Below are 19,439 nucleotides of genomic sequence, written 5' to 3' on the forward strand. Positions count from 1 at the left end.
AAGGTACCTGTCTTGTTCCCTCCCTTCATCCGTGTCCTAAAGCTTTGGCATTGGTATCCCACAAGTAAAGGATGAATCAGTGGACTGGATACACCTTGCATGCGTAAACAGAATTTATGTTTACCTGATAAATTACTTTCTCTTGCGGTGTATCCAGTCCACGGCCCGCCCTGGCATTTAAGTCAGGTAAAAATTATTAATTTTTTTTTGCTTAAACTACAGTCACCACTGCACCCTATGGTTTCTCCCTTTTCTTCATAACCTTTGGTCGAATGACTGGGGGGTGGAGCTAGAGGGGGAGCTATATGGACAGCTTTGCTGTTTGCTCTCTTTGCTACTTCCTGTAGGGAATGAGAATATCCCACAAGTAAAGGATGACTCCTTGGACTGGATACACCGCAAGAGAAAGTAATTTATCAGGTAAGCATAAATTCTGTTTTTACATTTAAACTAAGCATCATTGTAACATAGTAACATAGTAGATAAGGTTGAAAAAAGACTGATGTCCATCGAGTTCAACCTATACAAATCTAAAATACTTACAAAAAGCTCCAGTTAAGCTTAAATAACCCCACTAAAAGGTGACCCATTTAATACTAGCAATCATATCCATGAATTTTGTTTATATACAAAAATGTATCCAGACTATTTTTAAATGTATCTAGGGTATTGGCATTCACTACCTCCTTTGGTAATGAGTTCCACAATTTTATTGCTCTTACAGTGAAAAAAAATTTTTGTTGCAGGAGATTAAATCTCCTTTTCTCCAACCTTAAATTGTGACCTCTTGTCAGAAACAATGCTCTTGGAATAAACAGAGCTTCTGCCATCTCCGCATATGGGCCTTGAATATATTTATATAAAGTAATCATGTCACCTCTCAAGCGCCTTTTTTCTAAAGAAAACAGACCCAGTTTGGCTAGCCTCTCCTCATAGGTTAAATTCTCCAATCCCCTTATTAGTTTTGTGGCCCTTCTCTGAACTTTTTCTAGTTCTGCAATATTTTTTTTTGCGATCGGTCCCCAGAACTGCACTCCATACTCAAGGTGAGGTCTTACCAGGGCTTTATATAGTGACAGAATTATACTTTCCTCCCTTGAATCAATGCATGCTAGTATCTTATTAGCCTTTGAAGCCGCTGCCCTGTATTGTGCACCCATCTTTAGCTTGTTATCTATTACTACTCCCAAATCCCTTTCCTCCTCTGTTTGGCTAAGTCTTGTCCCATTTAAAAAATATGTTGCCTGCTTATTTTTACTTCCAAAATGTAGAACCTTGCATTTTTTTGTATTAAATCTAATTTTTCATTTACTTGCCCGTACTTAATTTTTGCAGATCCCTTTGTAATGAAAGTTCATCCTGCTCTGACCTAATGACCTGTCGCTATTTAATCTTTGCTGCAAGTCATTTATAAAAAATATTAAAAAGAACAGGGCCCAGTACTGATCCCTGGGGAACTCCACTGATTACCTTTGTCCAATCTGAGTATGATCCATTTTCTACTACTCGCTGCTCCCTTTCTTTTATCCAGTTATTTATTGCATTGTCTATTTATTATGTATTTTTTAACTATGTAGTTCTTCTGTATTTAAAGGCATATTCCAACTAAAATTGGAATCCACATGTATGCATTTCTGTTTTGAAAATAATCATTTTTGTAATATACATGTATTAGCAAAAATGCTTCTAATAAAAGTTAGAGCTGTTTCAAAAGTGTATTTAAAGGGACATGAAACCCACAATTTTTCGTTTATGATTCAGACAGAGCATGTGATTTTAAACAACTTTCCAATTTGCTTATATTATGTAAATTGCTTCATTCTCTTGGTATCCTTAGTTGAAAATCATATCTAGATAGGCTCATGAGCAGCAATGCATTACTAGGAAGTAGCTGCTGATTTGTGGCTGCACAAAAAATTCATTTTTTCATTGGTTCACCAGATGTCTTTAGATAGCTCCTAGTAGTACATAGCTGCTCCTTCAAAAAAGGATACCATGAGAATGAAGCAAATTGGATAATAGGCGTAAATTAGAAAGTTGATTAAAATCACATGCTCTATTTGAATTATTAAAAATAAGAAAAAAGGAAAATGTTGGGTTTCATGTCCCTTTAAGTATACACAGTGCACCAGCATTTTAAACACAGCACTAAGCGTGATGTGTTTAGAATGCATAAGGTGCTTGTACCATATGGTAATGACTCAATTTGTTAATTACTGACATGTTACAAGCCCCACTTGCTGGCTGAGCTGCTGCAGTATTATAAAATGCTGGTGCACTTAGAATATCTAGCTATGCTTCACATGTACGTGCAGAGAAAAATGCTAACACTAATACAGTGATAACTTTTACTAGAAACATTTTTGCCATACATGTATATTGCAAATGTGTTTCTATTCAAAAATGTAATTCATCTACAGTATGTGATTTTTTTTTGACTGGAATGTCCCTTTAAAGGGACATTAAACCCAAAAATATTCTTTCATAATTCAGATAGAGAACACCATTTCTAAAAAGTTTCCAATTTACTTTTATTATCAAATTTATTTCATTCTCATGTTATTCTTTGTTGAAGAGATACCTAGGTAGGTAGTGTGCACATGCCTGAAGCACTACATGACAGGAAATAGTGCTGCCATCTAGTGCTCCTGCTAATGTATTACATTGTGTCAAAACTGCTGCTATATAGTGTTGCAGACACATGCACACTCTTGAGCTTACATTTCTGCTTTTTAACAAAGGATAACAAGAAAATGAAGAAACATTGATAATAGAAGTAAATTAGAAAGTTATTTAAATTGTTATGTTTTATCTAAATCATGAAAGAAAATATAGGTTTTTTTTGTCCCTTTAAGTATGTTATTTATTATACGCAGATGCATTTAATATATCATAAGCATGGTAGGCATAATATAAGTTTTTATAGCACAATTCTTATCCTAAATTTTTAAACACCATTGTTTTTCAGAAATGTCCAACACTCTGATGAAGACGACTCCTCCAGTGTCAACAGTGACCCTGAGGCAAAGGTTAGTGATATATTTTATGTCACCTTGCTTTATGTTTAGCTTGTGTCTGTCAGCTTGTCACACACATTAGTATTTCAGCTTGAGACAGATAAATGTATTGCACATGAGGAGTTTCAGTTTTGACTAAGCTTATTAAGAACCAAAAGCTGTTATTTTACGCCAAAGTGCACATTATTTTTTTCATATATACAGCAGAACATATTTTAATATTGCAAAGGAATAAAGTTTATGTGGCCTATTTATTATGTGTCTGCCCGACAAGGTCAGATCAGCCGATCATGTCCGACAGACATCGCTGAATGCGGAGAGCAATACATTCTCCGCATTCAGCATTGCACCAGCAGCTCTTGTGAACTGCTGGTGTAACACTGCCCCCTGCAGATTTGCGGCCGCTAGCAGGGGGTGTCAATCAACCCGATCATATTCGATTGGGTTGAATTGCTGTGATGGGGGTTCAAGCTCCATACGGAGCTTGATAGATAGGCCCCTATATATTCTTTACAAGTTATATAGGTAAATGGTTAAAAGTTAAAGAAGGAATGTTTAGAGTTTGCTATCCGTGCCTGAATGTGCCTGTTAATTACCTGTGCAGTATATTGTATTAAATAGTCCTGGCCAGCCTGAAAACAAAAATTGCATAAAGCTGTGAATTCTACACCTGATAGAAATATTTGTCCTTTCATTTCTGATTTCTATTACTGATTGTACAAACAGAAACATAATTAATACTATACCTTGTTAACGAATATATGTTTCTCTTGTAAGATGTATCGAGTCCACGGATTCATCCATACTTGTGGGATATTCTCCTTCCCTACAGGATGTGGCAAAGAGAGCACCCACAGTAGAGCTGTCTATATAGCTCCTCCCTTAGCTCCACTCCCCAGTCATTCTCTGTGCCTACTCTAAGTAACTAGGAAGGGTAAAGTGAGTGTGGTGACAAAAATGTTAGTTTTTATTTTCTCAAGCAAAAGTTTGTTATTTTAAATGGTACCGGTGTGTACTATTTACTCTCTAGCAAGATTTCTGCAAGGAGGATGATAATCTTAGCGCTAACAAGGGCTGAAGAGTACAGGAAAACTTCAGTTGGGGGAACGGTTTGCAGGCTAAGCTGCATTGAGGTATGTTCAGTCTATTTTTTTCTAGACAGACTGTGTTAATTCTAGAAAAGGCTGGCAATATCTCAATGAGGGAAGGGTAAGCTGTATTCAGTCACTTAGTAGGAATTCTAGCTTGCATTAAGGGCTCATTAGTTACTGGTGACACTGATAGGAAAAAACGTTTTTGTTTATTTATAAAAAATGCATATATAACGTTTTTTGAGGGACTTTAAGGGGTCATTGTGGCTTGTTTAAGGGTTTTTAACCCACATGGCTAGTTTAAGAAACACTCTGTTGTGTTTCTTTTAGGCCCCATAAAATCGAGTGAGGTGGGAGGGGCCTATTTTCACGCCTCAGTTGCGCAGTTTCTTTTCCTCAGAGACATCCAGCTGCTTCTCCAGAGGTTCCTACTGTGTTTGAGGGCTGTAAAGAAGTTTTTTTCCCCACAAATCGTTCCTAAAGGGCAGGTAGGCGCCACAGCAGAGCTGTGGCAAGGTGCTGAACGTTTTTTTACCGGTTTTTGACGTTTTGTCAATCCGGTTTTTACATTAAGGGGTTAATTGTTTATTTGCATAGCTGTGCAAAGTTACTAAGGCTTTATGATGCTACTGTAAAAATTTTGTTGTTTACTTTTTTTTTTTTTTAACAGTTTTTATTGATTTTTGAACAAGAGTTATACAGAGCTTTGATAAAAAGCAGGTATCATCAATCAATTAAACAAACAAAAATTTCAACAAATAAAAAAAGAAATAAAATGACTAAAGTTGACAATAGTTTTTCGACATTAGACACATCAATCAATTATGGTTACAGAAGTGGTATAAGTGGAGGCACAACAACATTACAGAAAGAGAAATGCATAGGTGTAAACCTGGGGCTATCAAGAAACCAGTGGGGCTGCTGGTGGCCGGGTAGGTGTGGGATTGGATGGACTCTCAAATTTATCTCTTATGTAAGATTCCCATCGAATTTTAATTTCAAGGTATACGTCTAAGCGTCTAGTTTTCATATAGTGATACTCTTCCAAATTTAACACAGTTTGGCATTGAGCAATCCATTGCGCTAGGGAAGGGGTTGTGGGTGTTTTCCAGTACTTGACTATTAAAGTATTAGCACTATTAATTAGTATGTGTAGCAATTTAGTTTGGGAAGAAGTATATTTCTCTTGTAAAGATGTATCCAGTCCACGGGTTCATCCATTACTTGTGGGATATTCTCCTTCCCAACAGGAAGTTGCAAGAGGACAACCACAGCAGAGCTGTCTATATAGCTCCTCCCCTAACTGCCACCCCCAGTCATTCTCTTGCAACTCTCGACAAGAAAGGAAGTATCAAGAGATATGTGGTGACTTAGTGTAGTTTTTACCTTCAATCAAGAGTTTGTTATTTTTAAACGGTACCGGCATTGTACTGTTTTACTCTCAGGCAGAAATTGGAAGAAGAATCTGCCTGGAGGTTGATGATCTTAGCGGTTTGTAACTAAGGTCCATTGCTGTTCTCACACATAACTGAAGAGTATGGAAAAAAAACTTCAGTTGGGGGGACGGTTTGCAGATCACCTGCTTTGAGGTATGTTCAGTATATTTTTTTCTAGAGAGATGATAAGGTCTAGAAAATGCTGACAGTGCCTGGTACAGTGATTTAACAACGACTGGGATCATGCTTACAAGATAAGGGTAATATTCATGTTAACTCTCATATTAACTCTCATATTACTCTCATATTACTTAGTGTAAAAACATTTGCATAACTTACAGAAAAAACGTTTTTTCTCTGAGGGTGATAAATCTTTCTTTGGGGCCTAGTTTTCTACATGGCTTGTTAGATTACTCCTAGGAGTACTTTTTTAAGGCCCTCTGACATTGAGTGCATGGTGGGAGGGGCCTATTTTCGCGCATTTTATGCGCAGTTGATATTCAGACTGAGACATCCAGCTTCCCTAAAGGAGTCCTCTGGCATCTAGGACCACTATATAGGGTTTTTTCCCGCAAAAATCGTGTTTAAGGGCAGGTAGGAGCCACAGCAGAGCTGTGGCAGTGTGTTTGACTGTTTTTTAACGGTTTTACCGTTTTTCTAATTCGGTTTGGGGCCTAAGGTGTTAATCATCCATTTGCAAGTGGGTGCAATGCTGCTTTAGTCTCTTATACACATTGTAAACATTTTGTAGAGTTTACTACTTTTTAACACTGTTTTGCAGTTTATGTGGTAGTTTTTTTCTCTTAAAGGCACAGTACCGTTTTTGTTTAATTGCTTTTTCACATTTATTAAAGTGTTTTCCAAGCTTGCTGGTCTCATTACTAGTCTGTTAAACATGTCTGAAGGAAACTCCTTGTTCATTATGTTTAGAAGCCATTGTGGAACCTCCTCTTAGAATGTGTACCAAATGCACTAACTTTTCTATAAGTTATAAAGACCATATTATGGCTTTTAAAGATTTATCACCAGAGGTTTCTCAGACTAACAAAAGCGAGGTTAAACCACCTAGCTCTCCCAATGTGTTAGAACCTATATCTCCCGCGCAAGTGACGCCAAGTACATCTGGCGCGTCCAATGCGTTTACCTTTCAAGACATGGCGGCAGTTATGAATCATACCCTCACAGAGGTATTGTCCAAACTGCCAGGGTTACAAGGAAAGCGAGACAGTTCTGGGGCTAGAACAAATACAGAGCTTTCTGACGCTTTAGTAGCTATGTCTGATATACCCTCACAATGTACAAAAGCCGAAGCAGGAGAGCTTCTATCTGTGGGTGACATTTCTGATTCAGGGAAGGCGTTACTTCAGTCTGACTCTGAAATGACAGCATTTAAATTTAAGCTTGAACACCTCCGCTTGTTGCTCAGGGAGGTTTTAGCGACTCTGGATGACTGTGACACCATTGTAGTCCCAGAGAAATTGTGTAAAATTGACAAATACTTTGCAGTGCCTGTTTACACTGATGTGTTTCCAATCCCTAAGAGGTTTTCAGAAATTATTACGAAGGAATGGGATAGACCAGGTGTACCGTTCTCTCCCCCTCCTGCTTTTAAAAAGATGTTTCCCATAGATGCCGCTACATGGGACTAGTGGCAGACGGTCCCTAAGGTGGAGGGAGCAGTCTCTACCCTAGCTAAGCGTACAACTATCCCCGTCGAGGACAGTTGTGCTTTCCTAGATCCAATGGATAAAAAATTAGAGGGTTTCCTTAAGAAAATCTTTATACAACAAGGTTTTATTCTCCAGCCTCTTGCATGCATTGCCCCAGTCACTGCTGCAGCGGCTTTCTGGTTCGAGTCTCTTGAGGAGGCTCTACAGGTGGAGACCCCGTTGGATGATATCCTAGACAGGCTTAAAGCTCTTAAGTTAGCCAATTCATTTATTTCTGACGCCGTTTTTCATTTAACAAAGCTAACGGCTAAGAATTCAGGTTTTGCCATTTAGGCACGTAGGGCGCTATGGCTTAAATCCTGGTCAGCTGACGTTACTTCAAAGTCTAAGCTTCTCAACATCCCCTTCAAAGGGCAGACCCTATTCGGGCCTGGACTGAAGGAGATCATTTCTGCTATTACTGGAGGAAAAGGCCACACCCTTCCCCAGGATAGGTCCAACAAATTAAGGACCAAACAGACTAATTTTCGTTCCTTTTGAAACTTCAAGAGTGGCGCAGCTTCAACTTCCTCTACTGCAAAACAAGAAGGAAATTTTGCCCAGTCCAAGCCAGTCTGGAGACCTAACCAGGCTTGGAACAAGGGAAAGCAGGCCAAAAAACCTGCTGCTGCCTCTAAGACAGCATGAAGGAGTAGCCCCCGATCCGGAACCGGATCTAGTTGGGGGCAGACTTTCTCTCTTCGCCCAGGCTTGGGCAAGAGACGTCCAGGATTCCTGGACTCTGGAGATTGTTTCCCAGGGATATCTTCTGGATTTCAAAGCCTCATCTCCAAAGGGGAGATTTTATCTCTCAAAATTATCTGCAAACCAGATAAAGAGAGAGGCATTCTTACGTTGCGTTCAAGACCTTCTGGTTATGGGAGTGATCCACCCAGTTCCAAGGGAGGAACAGGGGCAAGGATTCTATTCAAATCTGTTTATAGTTCCCAAAAAAGAGGGAACTTCCAGACCAATCTTGGATCTCAAGATCCTAAACAAATTTCTCAGGGTCCCATCCTTCAAGATGGATACTATTCGAACCATCCTACCTATGATCCAGGAGGGTCAATATATGACTACCGTGGACTTAAAGGATGCTTATCTCCACATTCTGATACACAGAGATCATCATCGGTTTCTCAGGTTTGACTTCCTAGACAGGCATTACCAGTTTGTGGCTCTTCCCTTCGGGTTAGCCACGGCACCAAGAATCTTTACGAAGGTTCTAGGGTCCCTACTGGCGGTTCTAAGGCCACGAGGCATAGAGGTGGCTCCTTACCTAGACGACATTCTGATACAGGCGTCAAATCGCCAAGTCCCATACGGACATTGTTCAGGTAATCCTGAGGTCTCATGGGTGGTAGGTGAACGAAGAAAAGAGTTCTCTCTCCCCTCTCACAAGAGTTTCCTTCCTAGGAACTCTGATAGATTCAGTAGAAATGAAAATTTTTCTGACAGAGGTCAGGTTGTCAAAGCTTCTAACTTCCTGCCGTGCTCTTTATTCCACTTCTCAGCCATCAGTGGCTCAGTGTATGGAAGTAATCAGCTTAATGGTAGCGGCAATGGACATAGTTCCGTTTGCCCACCTACATCTCAGACAACTGCAACTTTTCATGCTCAATCAGTGGATTGGGGATTACACAGATTTGTCCCCTCTGCTAAATCTGGATCAAGAGACCAGGCTGGCTATCTTGGGTCCATCTGTCCAGGGGAATGAGTTTCCGCAGGCCAGAATGGACTATAGTGATGACAGATGCCAGCCTTCTGGGCTGGGGCGCAGTCTGGAACTCCCTGAAGGCTCAGGGTTCGTGGACTCAGGAGGAAGCCCTTTTTCCGATAAACATTCTGGAACTAAGAGCGATATTCAATGCTCTTCAGGCTTGGCCTCAGCTAGCTGCTGTTAGGTTCATCAGATTTCAGTCGGACAACATCACGACTGTAGCCTATATCAACCATCAGGGGGGTACAAGGAGCCCCCTGGCAATGTTGGAGGTTTCAAAGATAATTCTATGGGCAGAGGTTCACTCTTGCCATCTCTCAGCTATCCATATCCCAGGAGTAGAGAACTGGGAGGCGGATTTCCTAAGTCGGCAGACTTTTCATCCGGGGGAGTGGGAGCTCCATCCGGAGGTATTTGCCCAGTTAATTCAACTATTGGGCAAACCAGAACTGGATCTCATGGCATCTAGTCAGAACGCCAAGCTTTCTCATTATGGGTCCAGGTCCAGGGTTCCCAAGGCAGTGCTGACAGATGCTCTAGCAGCGCCCTGGTCCTTCAGCCTGGCTTATGTGTTTCCACCGTTTCCTCTGCTCCCTCGTCTGATTGCCAAGATCAAGCAGGAGAGAGCTTTGGTGATTTTGATAGCTCCTGCGTGGCCACGCAGGACTTGGTATGCAGATCTGGTGGACATGTCATCCTTTCCACCATGGACTCTGCCGCTAAGGCAGGACCTTCTACTTCAAGGTCCTTTCAAACATCCAAATCTAATTTCTCTGCGTCTGACTGCTTGGAGATTGAACGCTTGATTCTATCAAAGCGTGGTTTTTCCGAGTCGGTCATTGATACCTTAATTCAGGCTCGAAAGCCTGTCACCAGGAAAATCTATCATAAGATATGGTGTAAATATCTTCATTGGTGTGAATCCAAGGGTTACTCATGGAGTAAAGTCAGGATTCCTAGAATCTTATCCTTTCTCCAAGAGGGATTGGAAAAAGGATTGTCTGCTAGTTCCTTAAAGGGACAGATTTCTGCTCTGTCTATTCTTTTGCACAAACATCTGGCTGAGGTTCCAGACGTTCAGGCGTTTTGTCAGGCTTTAATTAGAATCAAGCCTGTGTTTAAACCTGTTGCTCCGCCATGGAGTTTAAATTTAGTTCTTAAAGTTCTTCAAGGGGTTCCGTTTGAACCTTTGCATTCCATAGATATTAAACTTTTATCTTGGAAAGTTCTGTTCTTAGTAGCTATCTCCTCGGCTCGAAGAGTTTCGGAGTTATCTGCTTTACAGTGTGATTCCCCTTATCTGATTTTCCATGCAGATAAGGTAGTTTTGCGTACCAAACCTGGGTTTCTTCCTAAGGTAGTATCTAATAAGAACATCAATCAGGAGATTGTTGTTCCTTCATTATGTCCTAATCCTTCCTCAAAGAAGGAACGTCTTTTACACAATCTTGATGTGGTTCGTGCTTTAAAGTTTTATTTACAAGCTACGAAGGATTTTCGTCAAACATCTGCTTTGTTTGTTGTCTACTCTGGACAGAGGAGAGGCCAAAAGGCTTCAGCAACTTCTCTTTCTTTTTGGCTAAGAAGCATAATCCGCTTAGCTTATGAGACTGCTGGCCAGCAGCCTCCTGAAAGAATTACTGCTCATTCCACTAGAGCGGTGGCTTCCACATGGGCTTTTAAAAATGAGGCCTCTGTTGAACAGATTTGTAAGGCGGCGACTTGGTCTTCGCTTCATACTTTTTCTAAATTCTACAAATTCGATACTTTTGCTTCTTTGGAGGCTATTTTTGGGAGAAAGGTCTTACAGGCAGTGGTGCCTTCCGTTTAAGTTCCTGCCTTGTCCCTCCCTTCATCCGTGTCCTAAAGCTTTGGTATTGGTATCCCACAAGTAATGGATGAACCCGTGGACTGGATACACCTTTACAAGAGAAAACAAAATTTATGCTTACCTGATAAATTTCTTTCTCTTGTGGTGTATCCAGTCCACAGCCCGCCCTGTCATTTTAAGGGAGGTGTTTTTTATTTTTAAACTACAGTCACCACTGCACCCTATAGTTTCTCCTTTTTTCTTGCTTGTCTTCGGTCGAATGACTGGGGGTGGCAGTTAGGGGAGGAGCTATATAGACAGCTCTGCTGTGGGTGTCCTCTTGCAACTTCCTGTTGGGAAAGAGAATATCCGACAAGTAATGGATGAACCCGTGGACTGGATACACCACAAGAGAAATAAATTTATCAGGTAAGTATAAATTTTGTTTTTTTAGGGGTAAGGTGAAAGAGCCATAAGAGTGGATCTCCAGTGATTTCGGGACTTAAGATGGTAGATGTTTCCTTTATCACTTCTGCCCAGAAGGGAGTGATGTGTGGGCATTGCCACCATATGTGCGACATTGTTCCCATCTGGGAGTGACATCTACAGCATACATTACTAGTTTTGCTAAATAATTTATGGCACCTAGCTGGGGTGAGATACCACCTATGCATTAGTTTAATATTCATTTCGAGCATTCTACAGGAGATGGAGGTCTTAGTAATGGTGGAAAATATTCAAGTAGCCTCTAAAGGGGCAATATTCAGTCCTAGTTCATGTTCCCATCTGTCTATATAGTAAGGAGATTGACCCGGGAGTTGGTTTTGTAAGAGGGCGTACATGTGGGATAAGGCATAAGTTACTGGGTTATTCTTACTGCATAAAGATTCGAATTGGGTGGGAGTTCTCATGATGTTTTTCCTATCTGGATGATTAATTATGTATGAGTGGCATTGGTATAGCTTAAACCAATCTTGGAGGAAAGGAAGCCCATTATTTTTTAGCTCCTCAACGGTATAGCATCTCTGTTCATTGCCTAATTGATATGCCATTAGGGCTCTATGACTTTTTTTAGTTGCGTGGCCTATATGTCCCAGCCCTGGCAGAAAGTCCTGATTGTCGGTAAGGGGAGTTAGGGGGGTGGGTCTGCTGGAGAGAATGGGATAAGCTTTTAATATTCCCTCCCACATATTGTATGTTTCCTGTATAATAGCGTTGCAAATTGGGGAGGGTAATTTATTAGTTTTTGGCCCCCAGCACAGGGCGCCGAGGTGTGCGTAACCTGTTAGTTCATGTTCTAAACGGATCCATGCTTTACAGTCGTAATTTGAGAACCAATCCAATATCCTCTGCAGGAAAATGGACTGTCTGTACTTAAAGGGACAGTCTAAGCCAAAATAAACTTTCATGATTCAGATAGAGCATGCAATTTTAAACAATTTTCCAATTTACTTTTATCACCAATTTTGCTTTGTTCTCTTGGTATTCTTAGTTGAAAGCTTAACCTAGGAGGTCCATATGCTAATTTCTTAGACCTTGAAGCCCACCTCTTTCAGATTGCATTTTAACAGTTTTTCACCACTAGAGGATGTTAGTTCACATATTTCATATAGATAACACTGTGCTCGTGCACGTGAAGTTATCTGGGAGCAGGCACTGATTGGCTAGACTGCAAGTCTGTCAAAAGAACTGAAAAAAGGGGCAGTTTGCAGAGTAGAATTGTCATTAATACGACAGGTAGAAATCCTCATTTTTTTTAATGATTAAAGATGAACATCCCCCCATCCCAATAAGTTACAATCTTCTCTGCCTGAGTCTTTGGTGTATTTTTTGTTTGTTAAAATGCAAATAAATGGTAGTCTATTTTTATTTTAAACAATAACTCTTACCTTCCTGATTACAGAACAGTAGGATGTATACAAAAGTATTAAAATGATATAAATGTATCTTTAGGTTGCATGTATACGCTATATTATAAGTAAATATTACCTACATGACATGAGAAATTGTTGTTTACACTTGGCCCAATCACATCTCCAAGCTGTTCCATTTTACAGATGCAAAGCTATAAATATCCCAAAATCCAAACTATTCCAAAATTCAAACCTTTTCCGGTCCCAAGGTGTTTGGATAAAGGGTTTTCAACCTGTAATACAGTTGTGGGAACTGTACATCTTTGAATGGCAGTCATTTATTTTTATATAATTGTTTGATAATTCTGCCCCCTACTGGCTGCAATAAATAACTAAATCTTAGTAATAAGAATATTTTTAATTTGTATACTCATTTGTATCATTCTTAACAAGTTTTTAATTAGGCTTCACACAAAAAATGTGAATAGTACAATACTTCCTCAAATTGTTTTCTATATATTTTTTAATATATTTTTAGCAACACAATGTTAGCAAAATGTATTTCTGGCATATATATTATGGCAATAAAATTTTTAGATTCTGGAGGATTTTAAATTGTTGTTTGTCATATTTGCTTAGAGATTACTTGATTGAGCATAGGGTACAAATGAAAGCCATTGGAGAATTATGCTGCATTTTACTGCTGTAGGAATGATTGCTAACATGTCTCATTTGAACTAGAAACATCCCTGTCCAAAACACCGGAACGTAACTTGTATTACTGAAGCCCTGTTTCATATCTCACAATGCACCATAGGAAGACATTACTTTGGAGTGAATGGTGACAGTATGGGGGATATCTATCATGCCGTCAACCTGAAATACGCTGGAATTCCGCAGCATATATGTGGCGAGCTTGATTCGACCTAGATATCAAAGCCTACAGACCGGCAAAAGTTGAAATTTGTGACGTAACATACAATCCGCCGGTCTCAATCCGACACAAAATGATGCTTACGTCATTACAGATGTTCCGAATACAAATTCGGCTCTATCTGACACCTTTTGCAAGTTAACAATAGGAATCAATGGGAGTCTGAAAGCAGCAAAAGCTTATGTTCGATGCTGCCAGATATCTCATTGATTTACACCTAACACCCGAACATAAGCCCCGAGTCTAAACACCCCTATTCCGCCGCCCCGACATTGCCGCAACTAAATTAAATTATTAACCCCTATTCCACCGCTCCCAGACCCCTCCACAACTAAATAAATTTAGTGACCCCTATTCCGTCGCTCCCGGACCCCTCCGCAACTAAATAAATGTATTAACCCCTATCCCGCCGCTCCCGGACCCCTCCGCAACTAAATAAATGTATTAACCCCTATCCCTCCGCTCCCGGACCCAACCGCAACTAAATAAACATATTAACTCCTAAACCGCCAGCCCCCCACATCTCCATAAACTAAATTAAGCTATTAACCCCTAAACCTAACAACCCGCTAACTTTACATTAAAATTACAACATCCCTATCTTATAATAAATTTAAATTTACCTGTAGAATTAAAATAAACTATACTAAGCTATTAATTAACCTACCCTAACTATTATACTAAAATTACATTAAACTACCAATTAAATTAACTATATAACATATTTAAAAACCTAATCCTACTCAAATTATTTAAATCTACAATTAAAAATGACTAAATTACAAAGGCCGAAAAGATCATCTGGGGTTGTTGTTTCTCTTGTTCAGAGAAGAATTGCCTGGTATTTTGGTGCTGGACTGTCATTGGGCAGGGTCAGACTGATATGCTACAGGATATTTTTTCTCTGTGAAGAGGCATAGTGTGCCAAAAGAGTATGCACCCTGAGTGGCACTGAAAATGAACAGGCACGCAAGTTTTTCTAGCTTTTGTTCTGTCTCAGCTGAGTGCATCTCTCTCTCTTTTTATATTTATGCAAATTGCTCTTGGGTCTCCCTAAGAGTAAAAGGGGAAACCAGACGTGTACTCCTTGCACACATGCCCTTAGAGAGATGCGACTGCACCTCACTGACGAGGCCCACAGAAAGCCAAAACGATCGTCTTTGGGTTGTTGTTTCTCTTGTTCAGAGAAGAATTGCCTGGTATGTCGGTGCTAGACTGTCATTGGGCAGGTTCAGACTGATATGCTACAGGATATTTTTTCTCTGTGAAGAGGCATAGTGTGCTAAAAGAGTATGCACCCTGAGTGGCACTGAAAATGAACAGGCACGCAAGTTTTTCTAGCTTTTGTTCTGTCTCAGCTGAGTGCATCTCTCTCTCTTTTTATAGAAATAAAAAACACTAAGTTACAAAAAATAAAAAACACTAAGTTAAAAAAATAAAAAAAACACAGTATCAAAAATAAAAAAGAATTACACCTAATCTAATAGCCCTATCAAAATAAAAAGGGCCTTTTGCTGGGCATTGCTCCAAAGAAATCAGCTCTTTTACCTGTAAAAAAAAAAATACAAACACCTCCCCAACAGTAAAACCCACCACCCACACAACCAATCCCCCCAAATAAAAACCCTATCTAAAAAACCTAAGCTCCCCACTGCCCTGAAAAGGGCATTTGTATGGGCATTGCCCTTTAAAGGGCATTTAGCTCTTTTACTGCCCAGACGCTACTCTAAAAATAAAACCCACCCAGAAAACCCTTACACTAACCCCCGACGATCCACTTACAGTTTTTGAAGTTCTATTTGAAGGATCCATCCAACCGGCAAGAAGTCTTCATCCGGGCGGCCTCTTCCATCTTCATCCAGCTGGTGAAGTCTTCATCCATGCGGCCTCTTCTATCTTCATCCATCCGGCGCTGAAGTTCCATCCTGAAGACATCCGGGGTGGAGCGGGTCCATCCTGAAGACATCCGACGAGGAGCTCCTCTTCAATGCGGTCTCCGCCGTAAAATAGATCTTGAATGCAAGTGACGTCATCCAAGATGGCGTCCCTTGCATTCCTATTGGCGGAAAGGTTCCAATCAACCAATAGGATTAGAGTTGCTTAAAACCTATTGGCTGTTCTAATCAGCCAATAGGATTTGAGCAGCTCTCATCCTATTGGCTGTTGCAATCTTGGATGATGTCACTTGCATTCATATGTATATTGTTTTAGTGGACAACCCAAAGTATTGATCTATGGCCATATTGGTATATTTTATGCCACCATTTTACTGCCAAATGCGATCATATTAAAAAAAATGTTAACTTTTTCATAAACTTTGGGGTCTTCACTGAAATTATTTTCATACCGCTTGTGCAGTCATAACACAAATGGATGTAAAAGCTTTTTTAGGATCTCCTTTACTCCTCAGAAATAGCATACATGGCTTTGCTACATGGCTTTGCCATTGCTTTTTGGTAATTAGAATGCTTCTAATTGCAGCTATGCACCATACTTTTATTATGCTCGGCAGTGAAGGGGTGACACCTCCCAAACAGCTCTTTTCCAGCTCTTCTGTCTGGCAGTACCCAGTTTTCTATTCATTTTTATTTTTTATTTAATATAAAAAAACAATTTTTTCTGTAGTTTAGCTGCCCCTCAATTATTAACCCACCCCTCCCTCCAAGATCTCTGGCCCTACCTTCTATCCCCCCTCTACACTGTAAGAACCTCCTCTACCTCCTCCATCCTTCACCCTCTCTCCCGCTCTGAGCATTTATTTTTTCTGTAGTGTAGCGGTCCCATCCGTTCCCACCTCTCCCTCCCCACTCCAGTGATGGGCCGCCCACCCGCTTCCCTCCTTTCCCTCCCACACCACCGCTACCGATTGGCACCACCGCTACCCGATGCAGAGAGGGACACACAGTGTCTCTCTCTGCATCAGTCACTCAGCAAGTCTATTTCTGTACTGCCCACTCGTTAAGGGGTTAAATATAACAATAATGTTTTTTAACCATAACAGTTTACCCAATATATTATGTTTACCAAATAAGTAAAAACTCACCAATTCCTTTAATGGCTGCCAGTGCCCTGAATTAGAGGTTCCCGTATTTTCACTTGTTGACCTCAGGTATCCAGTCTGTAATACCAGTTGCCACCTTATTGGGAAAAGATGCATAATAGCAACAAATTGTTTAGCATAAGAAGAAAGGAGAAGGTTGAGCCCCACCAGGTAACATACTCAGTCCCCTCCCTTAAAGGGACATGAAACCAAATTTTTTTTTCATGATTCAGATAGAGCATACAATTCTAAACAACTTTCCAATTTACATCTATTAACAATATTTCTTAATTCTCTTGGTATCCTTTATTGAAGGAGCAGCAATGCACCACTGGGAGTTATCTGAACACATTGGTAAGCCAATAACAAGAGGCATGTATGTGCAGCCACCAATCAGTAGCTAGCTCCCACCCCTGAGCCTATCTAGATATGCTTTTCCACAAAGGATACCAAGAAAACAAAGTAAATTAAACAATAGAAGTTAATTGGAAAGTTGTTTAAAATAGCATACTCTGTTTGAATCATGAAAGAAAAAAAATGTTTTATGTCCCTTTAAAGGGACAGTATACACCCATTTTCATATAACTGCATGTAATAGACACTTCTATAAAGAATAAGATGCACAGCTACTGATATAAAAATCCAGTATAAAACTGTTTAAAAACTTACTTAGAAGCTCTCAGTTTAGCTCTGTTGAAAAGTTAGCTGGAAAGCCCACTGTAAGTGGGAAATAAGACACCCCCCCTCCCCCTTCTTTTGCATATGAAAAGACTCTTTACACAAACAGGAGCAAGCTGGAGAAGGTAGCTGACGGTATTCTTATAAAACGTTGGGGCTTGGTTAGCAGTCTGAAAATCAGAGCAATGTTATTTTAAAATAAGTAAAACTATACATTTTTAAAAACATTTATGCAAAGAAAAAATGAGTGTATAATCTCCCTTTAAAGACTAATCAAAAGTAGCCTCAAAACAAACAAAATAACAAAAGCCTACCACTCATCCCTGTAACCCTCATCTCTCCACTATCCATCCCATGTGCTCCCTTCCTTTAGTTGTCCTACAGAGGGATTTATTTTACCACCTTTTGTTTCTAACTACCAATAAGGCTCTCTGTCTGTGTTCTTAGTTGTTGTAACCTTGTAAAGCACTGCAGAATCTCTTGTAGCTTTGCCATTAAAGACAATATTTATTTCACCATATAAGAAAAGTTTTATAATAATGAATTGCACCATTTTCACATCCAGAATTGCATGATACTGATAAAAATTACAAAAGGCAAATGTGGTGCCATGATATCTACATGATTTTGTCTTGAAAGTTAAATAGCCTTTTACTACACATGGCAATTTATTCCCAGATTTGGTGATCAAAAGACTGAAATAGTAAAACCTGTAAAGTGGCAAAATTAAAGCATGTACTCAGTAATCAGTAACGTAAATCGTAATATTGCACACAAAAAAAATACAAGTACAGATATTTATATATCATATCTATTACATTCGAACTTATTTATTGCTTGATTATCACCAGACAAGCGGTACATTTAGTCAACTCAAAATACGTTCAAAAGAATGTGTAACTATCTGACACTAATCTGCTTGTTGCCCCAGGGGCGTATTATGGCCTAGGCCAACAAGGCCGATACCTAGGGCAGCAGATTTGGGAGGGGCAGCAAATCTGCCCTATCCTCTCTCTAAAAGCCAGCACACAGTACAATGATCGATAAAGTGCAGGCTTTTACAGAGAATACAAGGCACTTGCGCTGATTAAGGTCGCTCTTCACAGGCAGTGCTCTTTTAAACCGTTGTCTGGGGATATGCTTATAAGGTGAGGCTGGAGGAGAAGACCTTGTGCCGATATGCTGTCTCCCCTTGTCAGCTGTGGTGGATCTGCGAGCACAGTGCTTATTGCAGGTCTTAGTAACTAACAGACTGGATGTGTCTGTGCACTGCTTGGATCAGCTTGTGATGTCTAATCATAAACTCTCAACGCTAATGTATGTTAGCTACTAATAGCTCACCTTCTCTGCATTTATGAACCCACAGAGTAAATAGTAAACGGACACTTAAAAAGTTTCTTTACTTGAATGATGGTAATTACTGTATGTTGTTGCATGTGAAGGGCAGTGATTGTTTCAAAGTGTATTCTTCTTTCCCTCCCTTCCTCTCTCCCTTCTTTCCCTTTCTCCCTCCCTTCCTCAACTCCCTTCCTCTCTCCCTTCTTTCCCTCTATGCCTTCTTTCTCTCAACTTCCTCCCTTGCTTCCTTCTTTTACTCCTTTCTTTCCCTCCCCCCTTCTCCTCTCCCTCCCTACTTTTCTCTTCTCTCTCTCTCTCCCTCCCTTCCTTCTATCTTTTCCCTCCCTTTTCTCCCCTGCCCTTCTTTTCTCTACCTTCTCTCAGGGATAAAATGGTATGAGATGCATGAAATTAAACCCACCTGTATGCAAGTGTTTTGCTAGCCCATTTTCTTGTGAATTGTTATGAAAAAACAAACAAAAACATTTTACACACTGACCCAAAACAATATTAAGGGGAAAAAGGACTAAAACCTTTTTTTGGGGGGCAGCAGAATTTTGAGTGCCTAGGACAGCACAAAATCGAAATACGCCACTGTGTTGCCCTCATTACCTTCCACCATGACAGTAGATCATCCACAGAAAACTAACCTATTGCTGGAGTGGATAGGTGGCTAAATGCTACTGTTGCTGATTGTCAAGATACCAAAATGTTAATTTGCAAATAGAGACTGTATGTCAGCCTTGTTAATTTTCCCCTGTTCCACAGTGTCTATGGCACCCCACTTAGAATGACATCAAAACGCGTTGTCCA

General features: G+C 40.1%; 1 protein-coding gene across 9 annotated transcripts in view; it reads left to right on the forward strand.

Annotated features, from left to right (window-relative positions):
• The window catches only part of APBB2 (amyloid beta precursor protein binding family B member 2), a 919,850-nt gene that overhangs the window by 583,852 nt on the left and 316,559 nt on the right, over positions 1-19,439 (forward strand). For all 9 annotated transcript variants that reach the window (XM_053704021.1, XM_053704024.1, XM_053704022.1 and 6 more), the window contains one exon: positions 2,969-3,029. In XM_053704021.1, coding sequence (XP_053559996.1) covers positions 2,969-3,029 — 61 coding nt within the window. The remainder of the gene's footprint in view (positions 1-2,968; positions 3,030-19,439) is intronic.

Source organism: Bombina bombina, chromosome 2 (assembly GCF_027579735.1).
Source record: "Bombina bombina isolate aBomBom1 chromosome 2, aBomBom1.pri, whole genome shotgun sequence".
NCBI lineage: Eukaryota > Metazoa > Chordata > Amphibia > Anura > Bombinatoridae > Bombina > Bombina bombina.